The sequence below is a fragment of the Crinia signifera genome, chromosome 7 (assembly GCF_055691185.1).
Source record: "Crinia signifera chromosome 7, ASM5569118v1, whole genome shotgun sequence".
In the NCBI taxonomy this organism is placed as follows: Eukaryota; Metazoa; Chordata; class Amphibia; order Anura; family Myobatrachidae; genus Crinia; species Crinia signifera.
Genome location: NC_139223.1, coordinates 3,495,245 through 3,508,348, shown reverse-complemented (window position 1 = coordinate 3,508,348; position 13,104 = coordinate 3,495,245). Strand labels below are relative to the sequence as shown.

At 53.7% G+C, this 13,104-nt stretch overlaps 1 protein-coding gene across 2 annotated transcripts in view; it reads left to right on the top strand.

Annotated features, from left to right (window-relative positions):
* PHGDH (phosphoglycerate dehydrogenase) overlaps positions 1–9,356 on the top strand; it is a 30,232-nt gene extending 20,876 nt beyond the window's left edge. Inside the window, exons 1-8 of one of the 2 annotated variants that reach the window (XM_083152239.1) lie at positions 2,912–3,635; positions 4,058–4,732; positions 5,136–5,284; positions 5,562–5,714; positions 6,652–6,784; positions 6,862–6,986; positions 7,264–7,459; positions 9,126–9,356. In XM_083152239.1, coding sequence (XP_083008365.1) covers positions 2,927–3,635; positions 4,058–4,732; positions 5,136–5,284; positions 5,562–5,714; positions 6,652–6,784; positions 6,862–6,986; positions 7,264–7,459; positions 9,126–9,253 — 2,268 coding nt within the window. In that variant the 5' untranslated portion in view covers positions 2,912–2,926 and the 3' untranslated portion in view covers positions 9,254–9,356. Of the gene's footprint in view, positions 1–478; positions 612–2,911; positions 3,636–4,057; positions 4,733–5,135; positions 5,285–5,561; positions 5,715–6,651; positions 6,785–6,861; positions 6,987–7,263; positions 7,460–9,125 lie in introns of those variants that run through there. The other variant, XM_083152240.1, reaches the window with a different exon arrangement.
* The last annotated feature ends 3,748 nt before the right edge of the window (positions 9,357–13,104 follow it).

Genomic DNA, 13,104 nt, shown 5'->3' with positions numbered 1-13,104 from the left:
TAGACCATCGGCTGTGTCCGTCCCCCCCGCAGACCATCGGCTGTGTCCGTCCCCCCCCGCAGACCATCGGCTGTGTCCGTCCCCCCCGCAGACCATCGGCTGTGTCCGTCCCCCCCGCAGACCATCGGCTGTGTCCGTCCCCCCCGCAGACCATCGGCTGTGTCCGTCCCCCCCGCAGACCATCGGCTGTGTCCGTCCCCCCGCAGACCATCGGCTGTGTCCCCCCGTCCCCCCCCCCGCAGACCATCGGCTGTGTCCCCCCCCCCGCAGACCATCGGTTGTGTCCCTCCCTCCCCCCCCCCCAGACCATCGGATGCGTCCCTCTCCCCCCCCCCCCCCCCCGCAGACCTCCGGATGTGTCCCTCTGATAATGTTGTAATGCCCCTCTCCCCCACAGACCATCGGATATGTCCCTGTCCCCCCACAGACCATCAGCTGTGACCCTCTGATAATGTTCTAATGCCCCTCTCCCCTACAGACCATCGGATATGACCCAGTGATCCCCCCAGAAGTGACGGCTGAGTTTGGTGTGAAACAACTTCCCCTGGAAGAAATCTGGGAGCAGTGTGATTATATCACTGTACATACCCCGCTCCTGCCCTCCACCACAGGTATACGCAGCACTGTACATACCCCGCTCCTGCCCTCCACCACAGGTATACGCAGCACTGTACATACCCCGCTCCTGCCCTCCACCACAGGTATACGCAGCACTGTACATACCCCGCTCCTGCCCTCCACCACAGGTATACGCAGCACTGTACATACCCCGCTCCTGCCCTCCACCACAGGTATACGCAGCACTGTACATACCCCGCTCCTGCCCTCCACCACAGGTATACGCAGCACTGTACATACCCCGCTCCTGCCCTCCACCACAGGTATACGCAGCACTGTACATACCCACCCACCACACGTATACTCAGCACTTTAATTACCCCGCTCCTGCCCTCCACCACAGGTATACGCAGCACTGTACATACCCACCCACCACAGGTATACGCAGCGCTGTACATACCCCGCTCCTGCCCTCCACCACAGGTATACGCAGCACTGTACATACCCCGCTCCTGCCCTCCACCACAGGTATACGCAGCACTGTACATACCCCGCTCCTGCCCTCCACCACAGGTATACGCAGCACTGTACATACCCCGCTCCTGCCCTCCACCACAGGTATACGCAGCACTGTACATACCCCGCTCCTGCCCTCCACCACAGGTATACGCAGCACTGTACGTACCCCGCTCCTGCCCTCCACCACAGGTATACGCAGCGCTGTACATACCCCGCTCCTGCCCTCCACCACAGGTATACGCAGCGCTGTACGTACCCCGCTCCTGCCCTCCACCACAGGTATACGCAGCACTGTACGTACCCCGCTCCTGCCCTCCACCACAGGTATACGCAGCACTGTACGTACCCCGCTCCTGCCCTCCACCACAGGTATACGCAGCACTGTACGTACCCCGCTCCTGCCCTCCACCACAGGTATACGCAGCGCTGTACGTACCCGCTCCTGCCCTCCACCACAGGTATACGCAGCACTGTACATACCCCGCTCCTGCCCTCCACCACAGGTATACGCAGCGCTGTACATACCCCGCTCCTGCCCTCCACCACAGGTATACGCAGCACTGTACGTACCCCGCTCCTGCCCTCCACCACAGGTATACGCAGCACTGTACATACCCCGCTCCTGCCATCCACCACAGGTATACGCAGCACTGTACGTACCCATCCACCACAGGTATACGCAGCACTGTACATACCCCGCTCCTGCCCTCCACCACAGGTATACGCAGCACTGTACATACCCCGCTCCTGCCCTCCACCACAGGTATACTCAGCACTGTACATACCCCGCTCCTGCCCTCCACCACAGGTATACTCAGCACTGTACGTACCCCGCTCCTGCCCTCCACCACAGGTATACGCAGCACTGTACATACCCACCCACCACAGGTATACGCAGCACTGTACATACCCGCTCCTGCCCTCCACCACAGGTATACGCAGCACTGTACATACCCACCCACCACAGGTATACTCAGCACTGTACGTACCCCGCTCCTGCCCTCCACCACAGGTATACGCAGCACTGTACATACCCACCCACCACAGGTATACTCAGCACTGTACGTACCCCGCTCCTGCCCTCCACCACAGGTATACGCAGCACTGTACGTACCCCGCTCCTGCCCTCCACCACAGGTATACGCAGCACTGTACTTACCCCGCTCCTGCCCTCCACCACAGGTATACGCAGCACTGTACGTAACCCGCTCCTGCCCTCCACCACAGGTACGCGCAGCGCTGTACGTACCCCGCTCCTGCCCTCCACCACAGGTATACGCAGCACTGTACATACCCACCCACCACAGGTATACGCAGCACTGTACGTACCCACCCACCACAGGTATACGCAGCACTGTACGTACCCCGCTCCTGCCCTCCACCACAGGTATACGCAGCACTGTACGTACCCCGCTCCTGCCCTCCACCACAGGTATACGCAGCACTGTACGTACCCCGCTCCTGCCCTCCACCACAGGTATACGCAGCACTGTACGTACCCCGCTCCTGCCCTCCACCACAGGTATACGCAGCACTGTACTTACCCCGCTCCTGCCCTCCACCACAGGTATACGCAGCACTGTACGTAACCCGCTCCTGCCCTCCACCACAGGTACGCGCAGCGCTGTACGTACCCCGCTCCTGCCCTCCACCACAGGTACGCGCAGCGCTGTACGTACCCCGCTCCTGCCCTCCACCACAGGTACGCGCAGCGCTGTACGTACCCCGCTCCTGCCCTCCACCACAGGTATACGCAGCACTGTACGTAACCCGCTCCTGCCCTCCACCACAGGTACGCGCAGCGCTGTACATACCCCGCTCCTGCCCTCCACCACAGGTATACGCAGCGATGTACGTACCCCGCTCCTGCCCTCCACCACAGGTATACGCAGCACTGTACGTAACCCGCTCCTGCTCTCCCACCACAGGTACGCGCAGCGCTGTACGTACCCCGCTCCTGCCCTCCACCACAGGTACGCGCAGCGCTGTACATACCCCGCTCCTGCCTTCCACCACAGGTATACGCAGCACTGTACATACCCCGCTCCTGCCCTCCACCACAGGTACGCGCAGCGCTGTACGTACCCCGCTCCTGCCCTCCACCACAGGTATACGCAGCACTGTACATACCCCGCTCCTGCCCTCCACCACAGGTACGCGCAGCACTGTACTTACCCCGCTCCTGCCCTCCACCACAGGTATACGCAGCACTGTACATACCCCGCTCCTGCCCTCCACCACAGGTATACGCAGCGATGTACGTACCCCGCTCCTGCCCTCCACCACAGGTATACGCAGCGATGTACGTACCCCGCTCCTGCCCTCCACCACAGGTATACGCAGCACTGTACGTAACCCGCTCCTGCTCTCCACCACAGGTACGCGCAGCGCTGTACGTACCCCGCTCCTGCACTCCACCACAGGTACGCGCAGCGCTGTACATACCCCGCTCCTGCCTTCCACCACAGGTATACGCAGCACTGTACATACCCCGCTCCTGCCCTCCACCACAGGTATACGCAGCACTGTACGTACCCCGCTCCTGCCCTCCACCACAGGTACGCGCAGCGCTGTACGAACCCTGCTCCTGCCCTCCACCACAGGTACGCGCAGCGCTGTACTTACTCATCACCACAGGTATACATGGCGCTGTACATAACCATCCACCACAGGTATAACACTGTACATACCCAGGGGTGGATTTAGGGATGAGGGCGCCCCTAGGCACAACAATAATGTTTGCTAAGTAGGACAGTTTATAGGGGCAGTATCTGCATGTCCTATCCATTTACACTCTATTTATGATGGAATATAGTACAGTACAGTGGATATTTTGCAGTTATTGGTACATTTTGGGCTGACCGTACTATCACAGGCATCCAAGTGCCGCCCCCAAACATGTGCCGCCCCTAGGCCGGTGCCTCACGTGCCTAATGGGAAATTCGGCTCTGTACATACCCGCTCCTGCCCTCCACCACAGGTATACGCAGCGCTGTACATACCCCGCTCCTGCCCTCCACCACAGGTATACGCAGCGCTGTACATACCCCGCTCCTGCCTTCCACCACAGGTATACGCAGCACTGTACATACCCCGCTCCTGCCCTCCACCACAGGTATACGCAGCGCTGTACATACCCCGCTCCTGCCCTCCACCACAGGTATACGCAGCGATGTACATACCCCGCTCCTGCCCTCCACCACAGGTATACGCAGCGCTGTACATACCCCGCTCCTGCCCTCCACCACAGGTACACGCAGCGCTGTACATACCCCGCTCCTGCCCTCCACCACAGGTATACGCAGCACTGTACATACCCCGCTCCTGCCCTCCACCACAGGTATACGCAGCACTGTACATACCCCGCTCCTGCCCTCCACCACAGGTATACGCAGCGCTGTACGTACCCCGCTCCTGCCCTCCACCACAGGTATACGCAGCACTGTACATACCCCGCTCCTGCCCTCCACCACAGGTATACGCAGCGCTGTACATACCCCGCTCCTGCCCTCCACCACAGGTATACGCAGCGCTGTACATACCCCGCTCCTGCCTTCCACCACAGGTATACGCAGCACTGTACATACCCCGCTCCTGCCCTCCACCACAGGTATACGCAGCGATGTACATACCCCGCTCCTGCCCTCCACCACAGGTATACGCAGCGATATGCATACCCCGCTCTTGCCCTCCACCGCAGGTATACGCAGCGCTGTACGTACCCCGCTCTTGCCCTCCACCACAGGTATAAGCAGCACTGTTTGTACCCCGCTCTTGCCCTCCACCACAGGTATACACAGTGTGGAACATACCCATCACCACAGGTATAACACTGTACATACCCCGCTTTATGGCGCTGTACATACCCATCCACCAGAGGTATAACACTGTACATACCCTGCTTTTTCACCCCACCACAGGTATACGCAGCACTATACATACCCCGCTCCTGCCCTCCAGCACAGTTATACACGGTGCTGTACGTACCCATCCACCACAGGTATACACAGCACTGTACATACGGCTCTGTACTCAGAATTCTCTCTCTGTCTCTGTAGGACTAATTAATGATGCAGCGTTCTCAAAATGTAAACGTGGCGTCCAGGTTATAAACTGCGCCCGTGGGGGGATCATTGATGAATCTGCATTACTGCGGGCGTTGCAGAGTGGGCAGTGTGGTGGCGCTGGACTGGATGTCTTCACAGAGGTAAGTTTCACAGTGGCCGACCCCAGGGATCACCTACAGCCTGACCCGAAGATGGGGATACAGCAGTAACAGAGCGGGTAACTGCCCCTGGGCACCCCAACCTGCTATATGGGGAGGGGGCAAATACATGTATTGCTGCGTCTGCATGCAGGGTAAATACTAGCTGCATCTGCATGCAGCTCACTCGTGTGACAAACCCCTACATCACCTGCGCGGCTTACACCTGTCTGACCCACTGGGGGTGTCATGTTACATTCCTAAGTGTCTCTGTTATCAGGAACCTCCCCGGGACCGGGCCCTGATAGACCACCCACTAGTGATCAGCCTCCCCCACCTGGGGGCCAGCACCCATGAGGCACAGAACCGATGCGGAGAAGAGATTGCGCTGCAGATTGTGGACTTGGCGCAGGATCGGGCTCTGATGGGAGCGGTGAGTATACTGGGGGCTGCCTTCCTGCTGGCCTCCCGTACAGTTAGTCCCTGATACTGATCATCTCCACTAGTCGGTGCTATAGCACATGGCCGCCAGCAGAGGGCGATGTCGGATAATGGTAGACTAGTGAGCTGCTGGACCTGGTGCAGGATCGGGCTCTGATGGGAGCGGTGAGTATACTGGGGGCTGCCTTCCTGCTGACCTCCCGTACAGTTAGTCCCCAGAATACTGATCATCTCCACTAGTCGGTGCTATAGCACATGGCCGCCAGCAGAGGGCGATGTCGGATAATGGTAGACTAGTGAGCTGCTGGACCTGGTGCAGGTCACCAGCAAAGGTGTTGCAGTTTTTCAACGGAAAAACGATGCAATGTCCCGCAACAGGACAGACGCCGGGTGCGGGGCCACATTATCCACGTGTCAGGGTGGAATTCCCACGGTTTATGTGGTATTAAAACAGTGTTTGTCATGGTGTAAATTAGGAATTAGGGTGAGTGACCAGTGTCCTGGCAGAGGCCTGATCATGTGCAGCGGGGGCTCCATCTCCAGCTCACAATTAGATTCCAGTAGGACATATGGGCCTGATTCAGAGTTGATCGCTGGTGTACGCACATTCGCACATCACGTGATTATGGAATGACTGTATGGGTTGTAGCGTGCATGTGCGAGACAGAACTAGGGAAAGGGTCTACTCGGATCTCCCCGTAATGTGGGTGGTAACCGGACGTTATCTGGGAGTGTCAGGAATAATGTAGGTGTGTCAAGGCGTGTTAGGGGAGGGTCTGTGACATCAGCGCCAGCCCCGATCAGCCAGGGTCCTCTCCTCTGCTGCATCCGCCCCGCCCGGGCTTTCCCTCCTCTGCTGCAGCCGGGATCCCCTCCTTCTATAGACGTTGAGGTCCTGTAATGAGATTTTTGTTCTCTACCCGTCACAGGTCAATGCCCCCTCCCTGGGCAAGGCCTTCTCACCAGAGACCAAGCCATGGATACAGCTGGGGCAGGCGCTGGGTGCTCTGCTTTACCACCTGGTGCCTAAAGTCAGTGGTGAGATCCACCTGACCACTACAGGTAAGAAGATCCTTCAGGGCAGATCCAGGGCACCCGCAGAAAGAACTGTCCTCATTTATATCTTGTTTGTCCACCAGGAGATGCCCTGAAACATTCGGGTTCGTTCCTCTGCTCTGCAGTCGCCATCGGGCTTCTCCAGAACTCCGACGTGAAAGCCAACCTGGTGAACTCGTCGCTATTTGCCAAGGAAGTGGGAATTCAGGTAACATGCCGCCCCGTTCCTGGCAATGCCGTAGACTAGTGCTGTCCTTCTTCAGGGACCTTTACGTATGGGGACTAATGATGACCACCATGAGGACATCCTGGTAATAGCTGTAAATGTGGATGCTCTGGACACCCCCAATTCTGAGTCTACAGAGTGAAAATAGCGGGGTCTTCTACCGCACCCTAATATCTAGTGTAACATCTGACCATGAGCCTTCCCTCGATAACAGAACTAACCGCCTTCTTCCTTCTATCTCTGACTTTACATTTATCAGGTGACTTCTCAACACTCGGTGGACGCGGTGGAGACCAGGTTGGAGGTGTCTGCTGGGGGGGTACATCTAACTGGTGCTCTAAGCGGCAATGTCCCTTGCCTGATTCAGGTGGGACCCTCACATTTCCGAAGTCCAGTGTCACTCACTGGGACTCTGCTCCTGTGGTCCGGAGAAACCAATCTCCCTAAGCTGCTGGGTGAGTAACGGGGGGACATGGCTGTCTAACTAACCTTCTACCTAGTTACCCAAAATCTTACACCCTGTTGTGTTCTCCTTCTCCCCAACCTGAACTAGTGACTAACCAAATCTGTCCCATTGTATACTATGAAGGATGCAATATTCCAAGTGGCTTCTTATTGGCCACAACTAATTGCCCCAGGTGGCCTGGATTCTGGCTTTTGGTGTTGGCCTTGCGTTGCAGATGTGGTAGAACTTTATAACCCAATTGCTCCAATCCCCTGTGCCGGGACACTCTGGTGTGCCCGGGCCTCTGTGATGCATTAGGCATGGCTAAAAGATATCTCTCTATAGGCCTTGTTGACTAGATTGTGGAGTTATGGCGTTGCACCGATTGTGGTTGTAAGCGGGAATGGCGTTGACCTGAGTGTGGATATGGGTGGGAACGGCATTACACTGTGTGTGATTATGGGCGGGAATGGCATTGCATGGTGTGTGTACATGGGCGGGAACGGCATTGCACGGCGTGTGTACATGGGCGGGAACGGCATTGCACGGCGTGTGTACATGGGCGGGAACGGCATTGCACGGCGTGTGTACATGGGCGGGAACGGCATTGCACGGTGTGTATACATGGGCGGGAACGGCATTACACTGGGTGTGATTATGGGCGGGAATGGCATCACATGGTGTGTGTACATGGGCGGGAACGGCATCACACGGTGTGTGTACACTGCACGGCGTGTGTACATGGGCGGGAATGGCATTGCACGGCGTGTGTGTACATGGATGGGAACGGCATTGCACGGCGTGTGTACATGGGCGGGATCGGCATTGCACGGCGTGTGTACATGGGCGGGAACGGCATTGCACGGCGTGTGTACATGGGCGGGAACGGCATTGCACGGCGTGTGTACATGGGCGGGAACGGCATTGCACGGCGTGTGTACATGGGCGGGAACGGCATTGCACGGTGTGTATACATGGGCGGGAACGGCATTACACTGGGTGTGATTATGGGCGGGAATGGCATTGCATGGTGTGTGTACATGGGCGGGAACGGCATTGCACGGCGTGTGTGTACATGGGCGGGAACGGCATTGCACGGCGTGTGTGTACATGGGCGGGAACGGCATTGCACGGCGTGTGTGTACATGGGCGGGAATGGCATTGCACGGCGTGTGTGTACATGGGCGGGAACGGCATTGCACGGCGTGTGTGTACATGGGCGGGAACGGCATTGCACGGCGTGTGTGTACATGGGCGGGAACGGCATTGCACGGCGTGTGTGTGTACATGGGCGGGAACGGCATTGCACGGCGTGTGTGTACATGGGCGGGAACGGCACTGCACGGCGTGTGTGTACATGGGCGGGAACGGCATTGCACGGCGTGTGTGTACATGGGCGGGAACGGCATTGCACGGCGTGTGGATATGGCAGTCGGACTTCAAGTTACCTTGTGTTACAGATCTTGTACACATATAACGTCTCTCGCTGAATGTATTGCTGCTGTGTAACACTTGGTTGCAGCCCACCGTCGTACGTAGCTGCAGGTATTTCTCCTGATGTAGCCATTTGCACAGTTACAGAGTATTACCTGCCGCACAGCTGCTTCCCCCTGTATTACCCCCATTATGTGTATACTTCATTCCTGCCTCACCAGCCCTATTCTCTCATGTTACAGATGTACTCTCAGCTGCCGGGAGTCACCTGCAGACATTCCACACATCTGGAGGATACAGTGTAGCCGGGATCTCTGCTCCTCTGTCGGATCTGTCTCTCCTGGGATCCTGCGTGCAGATCACTCTCTGACCAATGGGAGCAGCACATTCCTGTTATTGCTAATTAGACTGTTACTAATCCCTTTTGGCTCAAAGTGTTGACAATAAACACAAGGTCCCTGCTGTAATCATCACTCGTGTGTCTGACAGATTACCTGTGTGTGTGTAAGAGGGGTGTATGGGGTGATCTTGTTATCTGGCGTTAATGGGGGAGGTTTGTAGATTATACCCTGTATGGTGTATAAGAATCCTCCGATACACAAATATTATTCCACTGTGGATAATGGCGGCAGCCGGGATAGATGTGGTGGTGACCAGCATTGGTACGTCCCAGAGACACGGTCACACGGCACCATACCCACCAATCAGAGACTGCTGCCCAGAACAGAAGCACTTCCTTGTGGTACGTTCCTTCCCCTGCGTCCATGTCCTATCTGGTCCCGATCCTTTTGGCTAAATGTGACATCACTCAATGTTCCTCTGATGTTATGGAGGTCTGCTCAGATGGCCGCTTCCATAGTCTATACTTCCAGCAGGTTCATCCAGTAATCAAATATAACAAACAGGAAGAATTAAATCCAGAAATCAGCCTCAAAACCTGGACCATACAAATGAACCTTTAACCCTTTGAGTGCTGAGTGGATTTATTAAAACAGGTGTGAAAATCGCCAAGCAAACATTTTTATTCATCACTGTAAGCCTGCTCCATTATTTATATATATATATATATATATATATATATATATATATATATATATATTTAGTGACCTGTAATGTTACTATGTTTTTACACAAGGGGGTTATTCTGCTTGTTTCGTTCGCTGGCCCACCATTTGCACGGCATGGATGATTGACATATACATCCATTTGCATGACAGTGGGAACCTCCCACATCCTTCGATGGTCGTTCCGCACACACATGACTCTCGGGTCACTTTTATATGTGTGTACGTTCTCGGTGAAACGGTTGTCAGCTGCCCGCCCACGCCACCAGGGATTACCAGAGGAACGCCTATGAAATGCTGGCAGTTCCCATAGGCGAGTACCCCCCCCCCCACGGCCGCTATATTGGGTGCGAACGCATATGCACTAACGAACAGACCTGAACAAGGTCCAAGATGTCTTGTCTGAATATAACAAATGTGAGCGATGTTCTGATTTCTAGCGGACATTTTGCACATCGCTCACAGATGTCGGTACTCGAAGGGTTAACTGTTACTGAATTGTGTTATTTATACTTTTATTCTAAGAACTACTTTCAGTCACTGTCCCTTCCTGCAGTCACTTAGCCGGTTCCTGTCCTTTTGTCCCACCGATTCCAGGCGAAATACAAGGTTCCTTGTGGTGAAGATGTGATAGAATCTCTGAGGACACAATGCAGCAGTCTCTTCTTCCTCTTACCTTGCAAAATAATGAAATGGAAATCTGCTAAAAGCGGAAGTAGGTGCAGGGTGTTGTTATCGCGTCAGGTCTGATTATCGGAGCACATCGCTGGCTCTTCTCCCCCCCCCTCACCTCAGATCCAGTGGTGTGATATTTATAGTAGCACAGTCCTAACCATGGGTCACCCAAATATTGCTGTATGGATCATTAGGCGCTGACAAAGCTGCTGTTCTTGGGTGCGGTACCAAACCTCCCAAAATAGATACTTCTGGTAATGGCGAAAAAGCGCTCGGTTAGTCTGAGAAAATTCAGTTATCCGCTCAATCCAGCGAAATGCAAATATTTATTAGTGATATATAAAAAAACAAAAAAATTGTGCTCGTACACAATCATAAAAATAGAACTAATTGTAAAGGGGAAAAGTAACACAAAAAGGATATAATAATAGTATATAAATTGGTGCTGGGCAGCGATGAATATTTTTTAATCACAATTAATTACATGAAATTTTTGCGATGAACTGTGATTAGGCACATCGGTGCCGTTTACCTATCAATCTTATTGCCAGGGGGGATTAAATGCTTGTTTCCAAAGGGGGATTGCATGCTCATTGCCATAGGGCAGGGGTTCCCAAACTTTTATGAATCACGGTACCCTAGAGCAGTGGTAGCCAACTCCATTCCTCGAGAGCTACCAACAGTTCACGTTTTCCAGCTCACCTTGCAGGTGCACTCATTACTGACTGACACATTTTCAAAGATCCACAGGTGGAGCTAATTACTTCACTTGTGATTCTGTGAGGAGACCTGGAAAACATGAACTGCTGGTAGCTCTCGAGGACTGGAGTTGGCTACCCCTGACCTAGAGCATCAAAATGTTTTTAAGGCACCCCTAGGTCAAATTTTTCTTATTGAGAAATTCAGGAAAAGTATAAAAGTAAGTGAATTGTGTTTATATGTCACAGTTACCTGGTGAGGGACTGTTATGATTGGCAGCCACTAGCACTGGTTTTGCCTGTTACATTGCACATAACTAATATGAATTGATCCTGGTCCACCAACCCAAGGCACCCCTGCAAGTGTCCTGAGGCACCCCAGGGTGCCTAGGCACACAGTTTGGTAACCACTGCCATAGGGGGTTCCATGCTCATTATTACATGCTTGTTGCCGAGAGGGATTGCATAATCGTTGTGGGCAGCAAGGTGGAAGATGCAATTTAATGTAGATAAATGCAAAGTAATTCATTTCGGGAGCAAAAATGCTCACTCTAGTTACACATTAAATGAGGTTAGTGTTGGGAGCTCTGCAGTGGAAAGGATTTAGGCATTTTCGTAAATGATATAAGGAGTAATAGTGCACACTGCTAAAGTGCGGCGGTGAAGGCAAACCGGACCCTGGCATGTATTAAAACTGGAATGGAATCAAGAGACGCCAGCGTGCTAGTACCACTTTACAAATCCTTGGTGAGGCCTCATTTAGAGTACTGTGTCCAGTTCTGGGCACCTCACCTTATAAAAGATAGAAATGAGCTTGAATTGGTTCAGAGAAGGGCAACTAAATTAATAAGGGGTCTAGAGTCGACAGAATATAACGATAGGCTAACCAGGCTGAATATGTATTTACTAGAAAAACGTAGACTGAGGGGTGATATGATTGGTATGTTCACGTACAGGAGGGGAAGTCATAAGGAGTTTGGAGATGACTTGGTCAGTAACAGGGCCGTACTTAGGACACGTGGGCATGCACTAAGAATTAAAGAGACGAAATTTCATGCAGAATTAAGAAGGGGATTGTTCCCCGTGTGAGCGGTTCAGTTCTGGAACGCTTTGCCAGGAAATGTGTTAACAGCAAACACAGAAAATGAGTAAAAAAAAAAAAAATGGATGCATTTATGCACACAAAGGGAATGTTCTAGTTATTTGCTAGTCTGATATAAAATTAGATACAGTAGGTTGTACTCGATGGACTTAAGTATTTTTTTCAACCTAAATTACTATGTTACTATGTTGCCATAGGGGGTTCCATGCTCATTGCCTCGGGGATTATATGTTTGTTGCCAAGAGGGATTGCATGATTGTTGCCATAGGGGGTTCCATGCTCATTGTCACGGGTCCCATGCTCATTGACAGGGGGGATAACTTGCTGATTGACAAGGAGGCATTTCATGCTCATTACCAGGGGGGATTACATGCTTGTTTCCAAGGTGGATTACAAGATCAATTCCATAGGGGTTCCACTCTCGTTGCCAAAGGGAATACATGCTTGCTGCCATTGGGGTTAAATGCTCATTGCCCAAGTGAAGATACATTTTTTTAATTGCAGGGGGATCGGTGCCACAGAGGCACAGAGTCTCTGACAGCATTAGAGACCCCGCGCCCCTCCAAAGATGGCCGTTACAGCAAAGAGACAGCCGCAAGGGGTGCAGGAGTACTTCTAGTCTTCTATGTGGTGGTGGCCACTTTGGAGGGGTTCAGGGTCTCTGTAATGCCGCCTCGGAGAC